The 19,747-nt window shown below is 45.6% G+C and overlaps 1 protein-coding gene across 2 annotated transcripts in view; it reads right to left on the bottom strand.

Moving 5' to 3' along the window:
- Positions 1-19,747, bottom strand: part of TLL2 (tolloid like 2) — a 121,709-nt gene that overhangs the window by 67,261 nt on the left and 34,701 nt on the right. For both annotated transcript variants that reach the window (XM_077878169.1, XM_077878170.1), the window contains exon 3: positions 4,402-4,482. In XM_077878169.1, the coding sequence (XP_077734295.1) occupies positions 4,402-4,482 (81 nt within the window). The remainder of the gene's footprint in view (positions 1-4,401; positions 4,483-19,747) is intronic.

Raw genomic sequence — 19,747 nt, 5'->3', positions numbered from 1 at the left:
CAGGATGCTTAAGGCCCTGCCCATCTGCTGCTACAATATCGAGTGGAGAGACTGGCTTCACCTTAACATTATCCTCTTCCAAAAAACCAGGGTCGGGGGCAGCCCAGGTGGCTCAGCGGTTTGGTGCCTGCCTTCGGCCCAGGGCATGATCCTGGAGACCCGGATCGAGTCCCACGTTGGGCTCCCTGCATGGAGCTTGCTTCTCCCTCTGCCTGCGTCTCTGCCTCTCCCTCTCTCTGTGTCTCTCATGAGTAAATAAATAAAAAAATCTTAAAAAAAAAACAAACAAACAGGGTCATTGGAGGGTCTGCAGACTACAGATTTAGACCCTGTTAGGGGTATAAGGCATGGTGGCTGGGGGCATGCATTCACTGTCCTCCTTAAAAAGTCCCCCAAAAATCTCTTGTTGCAGTGTGGGTATCATGCACAAGCCAACATACCCGAGGCAGAATGTTAATGAGCTGCAGCCCCCTTATTTCTTCCGGTCTCCCTTAATTGTGTTTCTGTGCAGCTGTTGAACAGCTGTGGAATCCCAGTCCAGAGGTGGATGATACACTTCCAATGCTGGATAATATTGTTCTTGGAGGTGGAGGTAGAGAGGAAAAAGTGGAGTAGCTACATTCGTCCAGCACCTCTTAAATTCCAGACACTTGGCTGTGCACTTTGCATAAATATTATTTCTAATTCTCTCCAAACCTCATATGAACACTTATATGAGGTACTAGCTACTAAGTGACTAAGCTGGGGTGCAAACCCAAGTGTGTCTGACTGTCTAGGTTTATTCAGTTGAGTCATTTTATACCAACAGATTAGTAAATACTAAGAACCCTGACATGTCTATTGCTGGTTGGCAGGTAAGATGCAGAGAAAAGGCAGGATCTGGTCTCTAAATACAGCCACAGCTCTTATCCTTGTGAGGTCATGCTGTTTTTCACATTAAGGAGTGGAATCTATTTTCTTCTTGCAGTTGGGCAGGACTTTTGGCTTGTTTGACCAATAGAATTTGGCGGAAGTAGCATTCTGGGTACTCTGAGTTCAAGCCTTAAGTGGACTGGTGGCTTCTGCTTCTTCCCTCTGAAAAGCCAGCTACCATACTGTAAAAAAATCTCGGTTTAGACAGCTAAATGGAAATCCATGTGGAGAGAAGAGCCACATGGAGGCACATGTGATTACAACTTTTTTTGGACCACCCAGGGCCACCCAGCCCAGTCAAGTGAGTGACCCAGCTGATGTCAGCCAACGAAACACCCCACAGAGCCCAGTCAACCCACAGAATCATGAAAGATAACAAATCACTGTAGTCATTAGGTTCGGGAGAGGTTTTATGCAACAATAAATCACTTAGGAACAAAAAAAAAAAAAAATCAGGCGTGGCATCTATATCACTGCGGTGATAGCAAACCCCTCTAGTTTCATCCTCACACCCTATGCTCCATTGTTAGCACTAAGTGCTGGTCATCTGTGGCCAAAATGAAGTGCCACTGAGATGACCAGTTGTCTGGGGAGTCTAAGAAAGCACAAGTCAAAATACTTTGAAAAAGCAAAGCAGGAAACCACAGATTTTAAAGGAAGCCCTGCACATGGTCCCAGCAACATGCTGTGAGATAGAGAAATGAATGCACATTTATCAAAATCAGGGGGGAGGAGGTGGGTGCATGGGAGCTAATGAATTTGCTCTTCTCTAAAAGAGGCCAAACTGATAAGAGGGGGATCAGCAACCCAACAGAAAAATAAGCAAAAGATAGGAAGAGGAAAATTACAGAAGTATACCCCTAAATCACTGGCAAAGGCAGGAAAAGATGCTCAGTCATCAGCAGTCAGGGAAATCCAAATCCAGTAATAATACACTACTGTTTACATTATTAAAAACACTAATAGCACCTAGTGCTAGAGAGGATATGGTGAAAGGGGCACATTCATAAGTTGCTATGGAAATGTGAATGGTTTTACCCTTTGAAGCCCATTTTAGCAACACCTGTTAAAAACATCCCAAGCGTGTGAGGATCTACGTTCAGGAATGTCTACTGTAGCATTGCTCGTGGTGACAAAAACTTGAAATGAGGTGAATGTTAATTGATAAGGGAATCATTGGATCAATTATGGTCCATCCATGCCAGGAATATTTTGCAAAATATTCAAAAGAATAAATTGAAGTTGGGACGCCTGGGTGGCTCAGTGGTTGAGCATCTGCCTTTGGCTCAGGTCATGATCCTGGGGTCCTGGGATCGAGTCCCACATTGGGCTCCCCGTGGGGAGCCTACTTCTCCCTCTGACTATGTCTCTCCCTTTCTCTGTGTCTCTCATGAATAAATAAATTAAATCTTAAAAAAAAAAGAATAAATTGAAGTTATCACAAGTGCATTAAAGGGGTTTCCCATGATGTACTGCTGAATGAGAAAAGTATGATTCATAAAAAACACATATTGAATATGATCCCACTTTTTAAAATGATGAAGCTTGTATTTGTATACATGTTTATATCCCTATGTAAGTGTCTATATAAATACATGTGCATGAGAAAAATATGGAAGATGCACACAAAGTCATCAGCTTGCATTACCTGGGGAAGGGTAGAAGAGCAGTATGTAGAAAGAAGAAGGGAGGGAGGTAGCCAAATGAAAGGGAAAAAAATTTATTTATTTATTTTAAAAGATTTATTTATTTATTCATGATAGACACAGAGAGAGAGAGAGAGAGAGAGAAAGAGAGAGAGCAGAGACACAGGCAGAGGGAGAAGCAGGCTCCATGCAGGGAGCCCAACGTGGGACTCGATCCGGTGACTCCAGGATCGCGCCCTGGGCCAAAGGCAAGTGCCAAACCACTGAGCCACCCAGGGATCCCCCAGGAAAAGAATTAAAAAAAAAAAAAAAACATTTAAAAGGGATATGATGATATCATTACATTTATGCATTTGTGTGAAATTATATATATGCATATTTATGTGGCAAATATAAAACAGCATTAAAGTGAAAACATGGCAAATGATTTCTATTTTATTCCTACATGGCCATCCTTGAAAAAAGGATTCTGGCATTTAAAAATTATTCCTTTTGGGATCCCTGGGTGGCGCAGCGGTTTAGCGCCTGCCTTTGGCCCAGGGCGCGATCCTAGAGACCCGGGATCGAATCCCACGTCAGGCTCCCGGTGCATGGAGCCTGCTTCTCCCTCTGCCTGTGTCTCTGCCTCTCTCTCTCTCTGTGACTATCATAAATAAATAAAAATTTATTAAAAAAAATTATTCCTTTTGACAGGGTCAGTGAGGCAATGGATAATGCATCTGACTATAGATTAGAAGAGACTAAAAAATATTCCTTTTGACACTGTCAACTATACTTCAATTAAAATAAATTATTCCCTTTGCTCTGCATTTATTTTATGTAGAAGAAATGCCATTGCCGGCAGTGATGCTTCCAGGGAGACACCTCCATCCATAATCTCCAGGCTAGAACCGGGACAGGACAGCACCCATGTGTAAGCATCAGTGTGCAGATAGCAGACAACACTTCCAGGCAGGCACCTGCTCACAGGTGGCCCTGCCCACAGCAGGCCACAGCCTCACCTGATCCTCCCCCTGCAGCCCTCAAGGTCTCTGGGCTACGTCCTCCTCCCCAGCCTCCATCCCAGCTTTATTTTCTCTCCTTGCCTCCCATGCGCACTTGTTCTGTCAGACTCCTAGTTTCCAAGGACTCATGATCCCTCCTGTCTGCTCTTGGGGGCTGCAACTCACAAGCCAAGCACTGGTGAGAAGAGTCATGAGCCTCAATGGCAGAGTTTAGCTGAAGACCATACAGCCCCTGAGCAACCAAACGCCACCCGTCTAGGGCTTTCTTTGGTAGCCAGTCTGTCCTCAACAAAAGGACACGCTCCCTCATTCCCACAGACTTCGGTGCTCCTAGTCCACTAAGATAGAAAGTAAAAAGTAAAAAGTGGAATAAGAGGTTTCCAAAGCTGGGGCACCTGGGGTGGCTCAATGGTTAAGCGTCTGCCTTCCTCTCAGGTCATGATCTCAGGATCCTGGGATGGAGGCCCACGGAAAGCTCCCTGCTCAGCGAGGAGCTGGCTTCTCCCTCTGCCTCTGCACCTCCCAGAGCTCAAGCTCTCTCTCTCTTGCTCACTCTCTCTCTCTCTTGCTCTCTCTCTCTCGCTCACTCCCTCTCAAATAAATAAATAAAATGGAAAAAAAAAAGAGGTATCAAAGGGGGAATGACTGCTTCGTGGGTGTGGGATCTCCTTTGGGGTGATGCTGGAACGAGATAGCGGGATGGTCGTACAACACTGTGAATGTACTTAATGTCACTAAGTTACACACATTAAAATGGTTGAAATGGAAATTTTATGTTATGTGGAATTTAACACAGAGAAAAAAAAAAGGCCCAAAGACCTGGTAGGGCCCCACATTACCCTTTCCAGCTTCCTCGCTGCTGCTGGCGTTCGCGGCTGCAGCACTCTGCCAGCTTTCACGCGGCCGCTCCTCGAGCCCACCTGAAGGAACCAGGAAGAACAGAAGCGTGAGGACACGTCAGCCTCCCTTGTCGGAGCACCAAGAGATAAAGGAGAAAACCTGGTCGCCTGGGGGCTGACCAGGATCCCTGGCAGATGGGTAAGGATTCGATAACAGAGTTGGCTGAGTGCCTACCGCGCATGCCGGGCGCCGTTCTAGATGCTAGGGCAGAAAAGAACCTGCTTTCTCATAATCATGCACATGATTCACAAGTTAGAAATATCTGACTCTCCCCCGCCCGTCAGTTCCAGGGTACATGCAGTGAAATACACAGAGTTAAGAGGCAAATCCCGGAGTCAACCCGAAGCCAGCTTCCTCACCCTCACCCCCATTAGGAAGCCCAAATGTAAACAGGACACTCCCTTCCGGGGTCCCCTGGTGTGGAATGCAGGCGTACGTTGTTGTCAGTGCTGCCCCTAAATATGTGATGTGGCCCACAAGGAGGGACTGATGGCAGTGGACAAGGGGGAACCAGGCAGAGAGGGAGGCGGGATCCACAGGGACATCAGGAATATAGTTGCAGGCAGGGAAGCAGGGAGGCTGATGGATTAGATACAAGGGATTGAGAGGGGTCCCCAAGGATTCCCACCTTTGGGGTTTGAACAACTGGGTGGGCTGTGACACGGGGGAGCAGATCTGAGGGCAAAGCCTATGCCCAGGAGAGACTATTGCACATACAAAACCACATCAAAGCAACTACTGGACAATCTGCTTATACAAAATCATTTCTTGCATTTGTTTAGAAATTTGCAGCCTGCAAAGCTGTCTCTCCGTATCTTCTTTGACCCTCATCGGAACATTCTGCGGCAGACACAACCCCATTTTACGGAGGAGAATGCTAAGACACAGAATGGTTAGCCTCAGGTTGTCAGCCCATATGGAAAGCTCGGGGCTCAGGACGGGGTCCCCCAGTCAGAAGCCTGATGATGTCTCCTGGGCCACACAGCTCATAGACGACCTGCAATGACTCGGTGGGATCCCAAACACGTGACCCGGTGACCTGGCCCCAGACAACTGAGGGAGATGGCCCTGCAGCCCCGCGGCCCAACCTATGACACTGGCGGGAGACCAGGCGTGCGCTGACATTTTTGTGAGCCTCCATCCCGCCCGGTCCCCTGCCTTTCTGCCAACTCGGAATCCGCTCACACTCCCTGCAGCTGCTGGGGCGTTGGCGGCCAGCTCCCAGCCTCTGGGTATTCTTCCAGCTGTGATATCATTTCCTCTCGGGCTAAAGGTCGGGGGAAATCCTGATGGTATGAAAATTGCTGGCCAACAGAGGAATGTGGCATGTGTGGAGTGACGGGGAGCCCGAAGCCCAGGCTCCGGGACTAGCTTTGTCTTTGCTGTGTAACTGTGGCTCAGACCTTGGGCATTCCCAGTTTTTCATCTGTCAAATGGGCTGTTTGTTTTGAAGACAAAATGAGGCAATGGGTTTGTTTAGGCACTAACTCATTCAACAAATATTTATCCAACACCTGCTACACGCCAGATGCTGTTTCTGCTGCTCAGGATACAACACAGAACAAACACTACCCTGACCTCATGGAAATTATATCCTGATGGAGGGTAGGGGGAGAAAACAATAAGCAAATAGTCAACTAAATATTCAAGTCAGTTGCTTTTTGGCAACTGACTTGAATATTTAAAGATAATAATAAAGAAATAATAATAAAGAAAATAAATAAGGGTGAGGGGAACAGTGAATGCTAGGGATAAGGGCTTGCTGTCTCGTGGGAGATAGAGAAGCACAAGCCTGAAGAGAGTGAAGGAGAGACTCTACAGAAGACTAGGGCAGGACTTTTCAAACTAAGGAACACAAGTGCAAAGGCCCTGGGGTGGGAGTGTGCTTGGTGGTAGGGAGGTGGTAGGTGAAATGGAATGGGTGAGCAACAGGGTAGTAGGCAATGAGGCCAGAGAGCAGTGGAGGGTCTGGAGGGTTAGCTCATCTGGTGCCATTTTCAGGATTTGGCTTTTATTCCAAGGGATCTAGACGAGAGCCAGAGGACATGAGAGGGCTTTGTAACTGTGCCAGATTTGAACATGACCAGGTTTATTAGTAGTGGACAGGAGGGGGATTCAGGGGCTGGCATTTGAAAGGAGATTCCACATAGCATTAGCCAGCATGAAGGGTTGGTAAATTTAGATGTGCTTGGCTCCTGCGAAAGGAGTGGGGAGAGGCAAAAATATTAAACCTGTAAGGATACGTGAGCACAGCCCGGGTTCAAGGTTAGCTGTAGGCTGCAGTTGAGGGCGCAAAAGCAGCAGAGACTGATACTCAGCTGTGCAGCAGGCAGAGGAGGGCAGGAGTGGACAACTTCTGATCCACCTGGCCCCGGTACTTGGAGTTACAACAGGAGCTAAAGCCCTGGAGTTGAGGGGAGAAGAAGGTGCTCCCTAGTAGGTGGGAGAGTGAAGCGGGGGCGAAGAATCAGCATTTACTAAATGCCAGTTATGGAGCTGAACATGTGCTAAGAACAGTGCTAAATGTTCTTCTCATATTGAGTTTCATAATTCTAGCCTCCTAAAGACACAATGACAAAAGTGCCATAAACATCCCCATTTTCCAGGAAGGAAACAAGACTCTAAGAGGTGAAGTGACTTGCCTGTCTCAAGGGTACAGAGAGTTAGCAATGGTGATAGCTGGAGGTGGGTTCTCTCTGACCCTCAAATCTGTGCTCCTTCCCCTCAGCCTCAGGACCAAAAAGAACAAGAATAGGTAGGGTACCTGGGAGAGGTTGGTTATTCCCAAGGGACCCATGGCATTTTTTTTCCCCCCCAGGAGGCCTGTGAGAGCCTGGGGGCCTGGTGAGCTAAGAACACAAATCCTTCCACTATCATCCTTACCAGCAGGAGACTACAGACTTTTTTTTCTCAGAAGGGCAGCAAATCTCATGCTTCCAGTACAGCCGAGCCCGGGATCTACCTGGATTTAATGTGGTTTGCCCATTCTCCCGGAGGAAACTCTACCTGAGGCTCCCCACTGCCCTTGGGATGAGTTCTCATCCCTTGCGACCTCCTCCACCTGGTGCCTTGGGGCTTCCTGCTACTTCTCCTACTCCCACTCACCCACCCCACTCAGCTACCTATAGCACCTTGATTTCTATTTTCCTCAGCCACATCCACCTCTTTACCTGGCCAAATCCTCCTTGTGCTTCAAGTTTCAGGTGGGACCCTACTTCCCCTGGGACACTGCCTCGCTGCTCCTCCCAGGTAAGAAGCACTCTGCTCTGTGCACTTTGCAGTGGCTGGGCTAATTCACATCCCTGATCACAAGGTATCGGTATCTCCTGTCCATTCAGTTGATCCTTGAGTCTGGTTTCTAGTTTTTCAGCATCTTGATGAAAGGGACCTTGTCTTGTCCAATGATGAACAGCCAGCACTGTGCCTGGCACATAGCAGACACTCAATAAATTACGGGATGGATGGCTGGCTGAATCAGGTAGATGGTACTTAAAAAGATAACTCAGTCTTTTCTGACTTGGCCTAATGGATGGGAAAATCTGTCTTCATCAGGTTTTATGGAAACAGGGAAGCAGATATTCTTGGAACAATGGTTCTTAACCTATCTTGTGATTTGCGATCACCTAGGAAGCTTTTTAGACAAACACTGATGCCGGGTCCCATTCCACATAGGTTCATATTTAATCAGTCTGGGCCTGGGCTGGGCCTCAGGATTTTCCAAAGCTCCTCAGGTGATTCTAAGGTGCAGCCAAGGTTGAGATTCACTACTCATGGAACCAGTAAGAGGAAGGCTTAGCTCAAGATATTTTCTTACAACCAAACTCTTCCTTCCCAAGCTCACAGAGCATGAAAGATGTGGGACTGGAAAAAGACATCAAACACGAAAAAAGTCATTTCTCACATCTACATCAATGGAAAATGTTGCTCTCTTCCAGTAAAAGCTAGCAAATGAGTAAGACAGGTGTGTCTGTGGCTGGAACTGGGGCCGTGGGCGCCACAGAACCAGGAAGAGAAATACAGCCTACCGCAGACAGGGGGACAGTGGGGTAAGAGCATGGTGGGGGGGGGGTGATATATTTTTCCTTGGGTATAATTGCAAGACAAAAAATATTTGGAAAAAAACCATATATATGCCCGTATTTGATCTTTGGTTAATTACCTCTTCAGTGAGAGGATATGCAAAGACCTTGTAGATTTCATTAGTCACAGGGGCTTATTCAAACGTCTCCTTTGCATAAGAAACCCAGGCTTACAGCTGGTCTCTGGGAAAGAATGCCCTCCAGGCCTTGAAAAGAGAGCTACAGGCCTGTTCACGCTCTCACTGAAACACAGCGGAGGTCAACGGCCCGTGATGCATGGGGCCAGGATGAAATGTTTCTATCCAGCATTTGCAATTCAATCCCACAGTTTCCTTTATGGAACAATTCACTAAATTCAGAGTTGTTCTTTTTTCTAATTCACCATATAATTCACCTCCCAAGTTCAATTAAGAAGCAATCTGTTAGCAACTTTGGGAGCAAGCTGCTTTTCTTTGGGAAAGCCCAATTTTCTTCCGCTCCCAACAAAAAGTAGCTTAATTATATGCATCATATGAGACATTGATGTATACACAACACTCCTCCACCATAATTAATGAAATATTAGCTATATACATTGAAAGACATCTAGGCAGAAAGAGATGGGCTTTTCTAAAGCCCAAGAGGACAGAGCCTTGTTCCACAGATCAAGACTGCTTATTCAAATATATGCTCATGCATAGTGACTATGAATTAATATTCATTACTGTGGTATTATAACCAAAACTTGATATCATTTATTCCTTCCATCCCTCATTTGTAGAGCCTAACATTATTTTGTTCTTGGTTTTCTTAAACACAAAAGTAATTACCATTTTTAAAGTGTTTATTGTTTGCAGGTACTATGTTAATCTATTTAATCCTCAAGCCAACCCCCAACCCAGGTGCTATGATTCCCATTTTACATGCAGGGTAACTGAGGCTTAGAGCAATTAAGTGAGCACTGGAGACCCAAGCCTTGGGTGGGAAGGTTGAGATTCTCTCCAGAAGTCTGGTGTCAAATCCTTTAATATACATCACGTGCTAAAGTAATCCTGCCAGGACAACCTACGCTCTCCATTTACTCACTTTGAATACCCTCTAACCAACCAGAGGTAAGTTTCTACCACGAAACTCTAATAATAATTTTTTTAAAAATCTCTAGCACGAGGTGATCCTAAAAATCACTTTATTACTAGTCCATTCATTCAATAAATATTGGTTGAGAGTCTGCTTTGGCAGCACTGGGCCGGGTTCCTGAAGCGAGGACAGCCAGGGCTTACCTTCATGGTGCCTTCATGGCTCTAGTGCAGGGGATAAAAATCAACAATACACAATAAGATCATTCCAAGAAGGGATTAAGCACTTTGAAGAAATTAAAACAGTTTTATGAAAGAGCAATGGGGGATGAGAGCCCAGGGAAGGCGTCTCTGAGTAGATGGCATTTGAGCTGAGACCTAAATGATGAAAGAGGGACCTCCATCTGGGGAGAGCATTCTAGCAAAAAAACAAAAACAAAAACAAAACAAGCAAGCAAACAAAAACTCAGTAAGTCAAAACATCCCGAGGAAGGAAAATGAGTCCTGTGTGGCTAGAGCCAGGGCTGAGGGCAGCGTGGCAAGAGCTGATGCCTGAGGAATGCACAGCCAGCCTGTGCAGAGCTTTTGAGTCTTATCCTCACAACCATGTCTTAAGCAGTCTTAATTTGCCATGCCCTTTGGTCATATGTAATATGCACAGCAATCCCATGAATAAGTAATATTCTTCCTCTTTTACAGAAGAGAAAACGGAGGGTCAGGGGTAACTTGTTGGAGATCACCAGCTGGTAGTGACCAAGTCTGCATTCCAAGCCTGGCCCATCTGACTCCAGAACCTGTGCTCACAACTGTTGTCCCCTACCCTAAACCTGTGTAAGAGTGATCCAAGTGAGCATCTCAGGCCAGGCCGATGGATGAAATATCTGCCTACTTCTTTCAGTGCAAGAAACACCTGCTCACCACTATGGTAATCAATGTGTAATCCTAAGCAATTCAGTGCCAAGTAAATTTTATATCTATGCCAAATTTCAAATGCTACAGAAGGGAAAGGGAAAATGAGTTAAAAGATCATTGCCAGCTTTTGTTAATGAAATGATTTAATATCAGCAAGTGTGTAATAAAAAGGGAATTCTTTATACACTGCTGGTGGAGGAGGAATATAAATTGGTAACATTTATGAGGTAATTTAGCAAGATGTATCAAAATAGGCAGTAAAATGACTTTGACCCAAGAATATGACTTCTAGATATTGGCACTAAGGAACTGATTGATGATAAAGACAAAGATTGTTTTATCTCCATATTTTTATAATAAAGACTGTAATAACCACACCCCCAAAAGGGAGGTGGTAAAATGAATTACTATGTAATGGAACACCATGTAACCCTCATAAACTGTTTTAGAAGAGAGTTTACTAAGTGGGAAAAATGTTCGTATTGTGAGTCAAAAAACAGATAAAGAAATAATGCCCAGGGTGATTCCAATAGAACCGGCTATGATCCCATTCTTTTTGAAAAAGCACACGCAAAAAAGATGGGGGGTGGGGAGCCTGGGTGGAAATACCCACAATACTCATCATCATGATCTCTGGCTGGTGATTTTTGGGTGAATTTCATTTTCTTATATATTTTTTGTAATTTCTAAATTGTGATCACTTTTATAATCAGGAAATAAAGGGATTTTCTAAAAGACGACCTATAGTATAGCACACAAATGCCTATGAACATGTGCTCTGCACTTTGTCGTGCACACGTGCACCCACGTACGTCCACATATGCACACCCACACACAAGCAACTGCCAGGAAAACCTTTCTCCACTGGGAAAGCAAGAAATATAGTCATGTTTCTGCAGAGGGAGAAGTTGTGGTCTAGTTGTTTTTTCTGCTTTTCTGTTCTGACCATGGAAAGAAAAAGTAATGAGTCCACATCTCAGCAAGATGGAAGGCGGGAAAACTCATGGCTGAGAAGTGAGAGGGCCTGTCAGAATCATCTCTCAGACAGTTTGAGGTAGGCGATTCCCAGGTCCAGCCCTCTCTTCTCCAGCCAGTTACCTGGCTCCCACCTATGTCCAGCCATTGACTGATGAGGCTTCAGAATTTGCTCCCACTCCAGGAGGAAGCTCATGGGAGGCTTCTTTTTTTTTTAATATTTTATTTATTTATTCATGAGAGGCACTGAGAGAGGTGGAGACATAGCAGAGGGAGAAGCAGGCTCCCTGTGAAGAGCCCGATATGGGACTTTATCCCGGGGCCCCAGGATCACACCCTGAGCCAAAGCTGAGCCACCCAGGAGTCCTGGGGAGGCTTCTTAAACATGATGATTTGAGTGCTCTCTTCCCAGAGCCTCCAGCCAGACATCCATTTGCTTGGTGTTGGACCTTCCACCTATCCTGAATGCCTGCACCTGCATTTTTCCTGGTCCCTGATTGTTGTTACAACTATGCCAGACCTTTTGCTTAGATGTGATCTTGAAGTAATACCTACCTTTTGCTCACCTGGCTTCAAGCCTCTCCTGAGCCTGGACTCTAGGTACTCTCATACACATGGCTCACATCTTTCACACCCGCCTGACCTTGGCTGTTTCCATCACTTATTGCTGCATAGCAAATTATCCCTCTCCATAGAGTGGTTTAAAATAACCATTTTATTCCTGCTTCTGATTCTGTGGGCCAGGAACTGGGGCACAGAACAAATGGCACTGGCTTGTGCTCCACAGTGTCTGAGGCCTTAGCTGGGATAGCTCAAATGGCTGAGGGATGACCACAGTGGCTCACGTGGAGCCGTATGTCTGGGGCCTTGGCTGTCTTCCATGTGGCCTCTCTTGGGCTTCCTAACAGCATGGCTCTGTTGGGCTTCCTATCAGCAGATGCTTCCAAGAGGCAGCATTCCAAAATGATGAATCCCAAAGTGCCAGTGGTTTGTAAAAGCTTCTGCTTACACCATGCTCTCTAGTCTTCTACTGGCCAAAGCAAATCACACACCCAAGGCTAGAGTCACTGAGGGAGAGAGAGGATGGTACTAGGGAATGACTGTGCCAGGTGAGGTCTGTCAGGGAGCATGAATATAACAGCCTACCTACCACCTACCTGATCTCTGTTTACCCAGGTTCAGACAAATCAGGTGGTTTGCAAGGTGGACCTACAGCGCAGGCTCCAGGGTCAGAGTGCTTAGGATTTAGCCTTTACTTCACTTACTAGCTGTGTGAAATTAAACAAGTCACTTAACCTCTTTCTCTTTCAGATTCCTCATCCATAAAATGAGAAGAGGATTCACGTCATGGGTTGTTATGAAGATTAAGAGAAATAATACATGCAAGGCATAGAACAATACCTCGCCCCAAACCAGCACTCAGTTAGCTGTTACTATGATTACTACTATCTCTATTGACTCTAAATAACTCACCCTCAGTCACAAAGCTAGTAAGAGGCAAGACCCAGAGGCAATCCCAGGCCCCTTTGCCTCCACTGACAAACTTTATAATATGGGGCAACTTGGGGCTTCTCCCACACATAGGTTTCTAGAAGCTTCTGAAGAGGTCTGTTTCTAAAGCAGGCAGTGGTCAGGTGTGGGAGCACTAGAGAGGCATGGGGGTAGAAATTTAGACCCACAGTATTCACAGCTGACGGTGGGGCAGCAAGAACCAAGGAGCACGATGGAACACCAATTAAATCCTTCCCTCAGATGCTGAGGGCCAAAATTTGGACTTACAAGCTGAATGCATAAAAGGAAGATTCTGGAAGAAACTTCTCAGTCCCCATTTGTTCCCTTCAGGGTTCAGTGAGCATTATCAGCAATGATCTTGTTTATTATGTGCTTGCATGTTAACTGCCTGCCTCCATGACACCCTCTAAAACACAAACTCCATCTTCTTAGATGATGTGTCTCCAGGTGTGGGATGGGCCTGGCAAGCAGGAAAGGAGGGAGGCAAGGGAACCCAGTGGACGTTGAGGTTGGACTCCAATCAAGAAGTGATGACATCGTGAAGTGGGTAGACCATTGTGATGGAGAGGAGGGTGCTCAGGTGAGCTCTTTAGATGATGGCATACCTAAAGCTGGTATGTTCAGTGCACAGCTGGCAAAAAGAGGGGGTGGAGGAAAGCCCAAGTCTGCCCTGATATGTGATAAAAGCACTCCCTTTCACAGTCATCATGCTGAAATATGCCAGTGGAAAGGAATGTTTCAGACAACCCATCAGAATGGTCAACATAAGAAACTTGGGGTAACTTTAACAGGAAATGTGTATAACTGCACTGGGAGATTTATACATTTTATTGCAATTTGTAAAGATAACAGTAAGTGAAGAAGAAACATTCCATGTTCCTGGATGGAATGAGTAAAAAATGTAACTGTGTCAGTTTCTCCAAAGGAAGTTACAGCTTTAACATATCCATGATCCAAATTCTAAGAAGATTCTCATAGATTTTTGTAGAAAAGTGATCCATAGACTCACCTAGAAGAATGAACTAGTGAGATTATTGAAGATATTTCTAAAAAACCCAGAGCACGGGTGATGAGGAAGGATACAGTCCACCAAATATTAAACACATGAAGAAACTGACATGACAAGACACACAGGTGCCAATACTAACACTATGTGATAAAAACACACACTACCTGATAAAGGACACATCACCAAACCATCAGAAAGAATATGCAGTAGACAGTGTTGAGATTATTATTCAGAAATTAGGGGGAGGGGTATCAACCTACCTTCAAAGAAAACCCAAATGGATTGAAAGAGTGTAAACAAACAAACCATAGGAAAACATTAGAGAAAACAGGTTATTTCTCAAAGCTACAGTAGGAAAAATGTTACAAGTTCAGCAGCATAAGAAAATTTGGTTTGACACACTCAACTTCAAAAACTTTAGAACATTTGTGTATCAGAAAGACAATCCCCTAAACTGGAAACAAATCACCGAGACGGGGAAATGTCTGCATTGAAGGTAACCATGAGTACTATCCATATTATCCAAATAGCTCATGCAAATCATTGAGAAAAACTCTGTATCCCATAGGCATTGGATAAAGAAAGTTGGTGAACACGTCATAGAAGAAAAAATCTAACTGGTAGGTAACTTTATAGAATGGCTGAATGAATGAAACCCTGAGAAATAAAAATAAAAGCAAAATGAGGTATCATTTTCCAACTATTTGAGTCACAAAATAATGAGATTAATGGTAACATGCTGAGTCTGGGGGAAATAGAATTTTGCCTTTGTGAAGAGTGGTTTACTCAGCAACTTTGGTGAACATCACAGGAACCTGGGCACTGGCAGCATACAGACAGATGATAGTTCACAGAGCTCACTGCCCAGCCTGGGAGAAAAGGAAGAGCTATGGGTGTGTGGGGGCTTCCCAGAGAAGGGGTGGCAGTTTGAGGGAAAGGCAGATGGTGAGGGGTAAAGACTTTGTGGGCCCTGGGGTGGGGAAGAGGTCAACCTACGGGGGGAGAGCCCTAGGGCCTCAGCCCAAGTCCCACCAGAATGTGATCCCAATGCATCCTTCCATCTTCTCTCCGCCCCCCCCCCCCCCCGCCATGTTCCACCCCCTGCCAGCCACCCTGAACCTCTTGGTTCTCAATGCCAACCTCCCTCTCCGTGACTGCATTCAAGCTCTGCCTTCCACCTGCAATGCACAACCCTTCCAGCTACAACCCTAGTCAAAATCCTTCAAGGCCTAGCTCTAATTCCTCCATGAAGGCAAAGGCAACCCCCTCTTTACAACCCCCTATTTACACCTCACTCATGGCTCATTCATTCATTTGTTCCCTCATTCAACAAGCTCTTATGGGGCACCTCTCTGTGCCAGGCATTATACCAGGGGCCAGAGAGAGAAAACCAGACCAGATCCAGTCCTTCCTCTCAAGGAGCTCCTGGGCCCCATCATACCATGCCCACAGTATAACTATTTGTGAACCAAGTCCATTATCCCTAACAAGACACTTAACTCCTTGGGTAGAGACAGTACCCTGTATATTTCCCCTGTGCAGTGTTCAGGACACACACTTAACAAATACACTCATCTGAGTTAGACTGAACTGGAAAGGCTAATGTTTGCATATATTATTCCAGCCAATATTCACTGCACCTGTGTAGGGTGAGGTATGGTTATTGTGTCCCCATTTTACAGATGAGGAAACAAGGTTTGATGAGGTAAAGCACTTGATTTGTAGTCACCAGCTGGTACACAGTAGAGCTGGGAGGGTCTAGCCCCCAGCACTCGGTCTTTGCCTTGTGGCTCTGTCCTATATGATGTGACAAGAACAGAGAAGGAAGTGAAAACTGAAGAAAGGGTTACCTAAGCCTCGAGGGGTAGGATTCTCACTCCGCTACTGCGGGAGGATTCTCACTCCTCCTACGGGAGGAGAGAAGCAGAAAGGACCACAGAGTTCCATGGCCTGTCTTTGTCTGACCTTTCTGGGTAGAAAGGCCTGGTTCAAGGAGAACTGCAAAGCAATGGCTCCAACTTTAAGAGATAACATAGGTAAAGAGAGGTAACATAGGTAAGGTGATTAGGGTTTTTCTGGGTGGTAGTAAATGTCAGTGAAGTATATGGCCCCTTTTGTTTCAAAGAGGTTCATATCTACCAATGGTCCCATTCCACTGATTCACAAGGGCACAAAGAACCTGTTCTGTCTGATGTCAGTGCATTTGCTGAGCCATAAAATGCCCCCTCTAAGACACTGAGCATGTTCCATCTGCCTTTTTCTGTATTTTTCCCCGGTGCCAAGCAGAGCCCCAGACATGGCATGCTGTATTGCCAGGAGGTGCCAAACACTGAACGTTCAAGAAAAGAGCCTCCAGAAGAGGGATCTTCTTTCAGATTTCTAGGCAACAGTTGAAGCTCTGGAACCCTCCTTGATGGAGAAGAGAGAAGAGGTGTGGCCAGTGCCATGGGACCAGATGTAGGGCCCAAGGATGGTATCCTTTACCCCCTGGCCCAGTGCGCAAACTCAGACACCAGAGCTGGTGGGCCAGGCAAGTAATACATCAGAGTGCGAGAGGCTGGCTGAGAGACGATTAGGGGGAGCAGGGCCTGTGACAAACCGTAGAGCGCGTGCTCCAGAGTTTGGCCCATCCTTATGCAACTGCATGGATTGTTGCCGCATGGAAATGCTGGACCGGCATGGCCAGATCCCCCAACTTTCCAAGAGGGGCCAGAGTTCCGGATTTTTATTGGAAATCTGATTTTTTCAAATGTTGGCAGCGAGTTTAAAAATGTGAGCACTACAAAACAAACAAAACACATCTGCAGACCAGATTTGGCTGGTGGGCTGACCGCTTAGGACCTCTGGGCAGCAGATTAAATGGGAAAGCCATGCCTTTAGTGGGTGCCAATGTCAGAGAAGACAAGAACTCCTTCCCCTGGACCATGGCAGCTCAGGTCTTGGGGTACGGAGGGTAGCAGAAAACCTGGGAGGCAGAAAGCAAGAAGTAGCAGAAGGGAGTTAGAGGCTCAGTGCCAAGGTCAGCTGGGGCTTTTCTCTCACTGTCTGTGGGCAAACAACCTCATTAAAGGACACTGAAGAGAAATAAGATGACCAGAACACAGGAGGAGATTCTACTGGCAACTCTTCATCACCTCCTCTCTCTGAGCCTCCTTGGAAACCAAGGAAATAATGATCTGCAGACCTCTATGGAAACAGCCCCCAGAAGAAATGTGACTTTGCTCTGACCATCCTGTACATCAGTCACAGGTTAGCACGATGGAAGAAGAGTCTCATCTCAAACACACAGGCAGGACCACCTGCTGCCCCTCAAGCTGCTTCTCCAGCTCTCTAGCTCCAGCCCGTTTGTCACTGGTGCTCAGGGGCTTTGCTGTGGGAGGCAGTCTCAGCTCTCTTAACTTTCTCCTGTCCATTGTTGTTTGTTGTTGTTTTCTAAGACAGAACAAAAAGAGGCCACAGCCAGATTCCTGCCAACACCTATGGGAGCCCAATGGAGGGTCTCAGGTTAGATACAATTTGAGCAGAACACTCTGAAGTCCCATGAGTTATCAAATGAAGGAAGAGCCAAAGATACTGTGGTTCTCTAATTAGCTGTGCATGCAGCAGAAACTACATGTTTAGTCTCCATACATTTCTGGATTATTGTTGACAAAAGAACCAGGAGAATCACTCTTGGCCCTCAGGAAGCATAGAGCTCAACCTCTCATTTTTTGATAAGAAAAGTGAAGTTCTGTGAAGTGATGGCCAAGCTGTCATGCAGTGGCTAACTGTGAAGGGCTGTGGCACTGGTTTTGTCCAAAAACAACTGAGTTCGTTATCATGTTCAAGAAGAAAATACTTGAGTAGAAAATGCATTTGTGACAGAGGTCAGTTTCCAGCTATAACAAAATATACACATATCTAGAAGAGGCCAAGAAATACAAAAGCAAAGAGGCATAATTTTAAGAAAACGAAAAATACTAAGCTTAAAATATTTAGGGGGTATTACTTACTGGATAAAAGCATCCTTTCTTAAAAAATAAAAAATAAAAAAAAATAAAAGCATCCTTTCTTTTGTCAAAAAGGATTCACCATAGGGTTCTCCTAAGTCAAGGTGAGAAATTGTTTTTTTTTATACCTAGGCCACTGATACTAGAACATTTGATTGGCATAAGTAAGCAAGTCTTAAGTATGACTTACATCATTTCATTCTGCTTTAGAGAACTATTCTTTTTTTTTAAGATTTTATTTATTTATTTATTTATTTTAAGTTTTTTTTTTTTTTTTTTTTTTTTTTTTTTTTTTATGATAGTCACAGAGAGAGAAAGAGAGGCAGAGACATAGGCAGAGGGAGAAGCAGGCTCCATGCACCGGGAGCCCGACGTGGGATTCGATCCCAGGTCTCCAGGATCGCACCCTGGGCCAAAGGCAGGCGCCAAACCGCTGCGCCACCCAGGGATCCCAAGATTTTATTTATTATTCATGATAGAGAGAGAAGGAGAGAGAGAGAGAGAGAGAGAGAGGCAGAGACACAGGCAGAGGGAGAAGCAGGCTCCAAGCCGGGAGCCCGATGTGGGACTCGATCCCGGGACCCCAGGATCATGCCCTGGGCCAAAGGCAGGCGCTGAACTGCTGAACCACCCAGGAGTCCCCTAGAGAACTATTCTTTAAGTTAAAAACAGGTAACACAGAATTTCATTCAATAAATACAAACAAAAATATACACAGTTAAAGGGCAGTGAAAAATTATCGAGATTAAGAAAAACCAAAGAATGATGTCCGGGAAGGTAAGGCACACCTTTCTGTTAGCCAAAACCAAGGGGCAATGATTGGGTCCTCAATGATAGAAGGGGCCCCCAGCTCTCGTGAGGCTGTGTTCCCAAACTCCATGTGTTAAGATGCTGATGGGAACTCATAAAATATTTTCCTATGGAAATAACAGAAATGGCAAAGTGGGTGTAAGGTTATCAGGCCTGGCCCCAAGACCAAGTTAACCCAAAAGAGACCACCATTCATTATTCTCTGGAGCCACAGAGACCCACCCACACAGACCCACCTCCTTCCATCGTAACTTTGTTTCCTCCATCTACCTCCCTGGGACTCTGTTGTCAACCCTCTGGTTAGCTCACTTTATACTCTCAGATTCCTTCCGCTCTTAGGACTTCCACAGTACCCTACATAGGGAGGCGCTGCAGGCATCAAGTGGAGTCATTCCAGTTGAAGATCATGATGGGAACTCAGGCATGGTGGCCACAATGGGTCATATGCAAGAAGAAGCAAAAGCAAAAATGAGGCACTTTATGGCCCTCTGAGAAGAGACGCCCGCTTTGCTCCTTTCTCCTAGTCCAATCCCCAAAAGACTGGCTCTTCTCTTCTGCCTGTTGGTGGCCCTGAATATACTCTTAAGTGAATTATTTACTTGAGCTATCTTGAGTGGGATTCTGGAAGTTGAAACAGAATTTTGTCTACAATGCCAGGTACTAAATCTTATTTGTCCTCCTTCTCAAGCTAAATCTCCCAATTTTGACTCAGTCTTCCAGATTTGAGGTCTATGAGGTGCCCAGAATTGCGGCTCCCTGGATGAATGCCTGAGGGTGGTCATCGCTCCCCATTACCCAGCTCTGCACCCCATTGTGGCTCCAAGTGGACTTCCTGCCCAGTGTCCCCAAATTCTGGGAAAGGCAGTCATAACAAAAATCAACCTAAAGGTGAATTTACTTTTCCCAACACTTCAAGTTCACAGCGAACTCTGGCTTTAATCCAA

The sequence above is a fragment of the Canis aureus genome, chromosome 29 (genome assembly GCF_053574225.1).
Source record: "Canis aureus isolate CA01 chromosome 29, VMU_Caureus_v.1.0, whole genome shotgun sequence".
NCBI classification, from domain to species: domain Eukaryota; kingdom Metazoa; phylum Chordata; class Mammalia; order Carnivora; family Canidae; genus Canis; species Canis aureus.
This window is presented reverse-complemented; position numbering and strand designations above follow the sequence as displayed.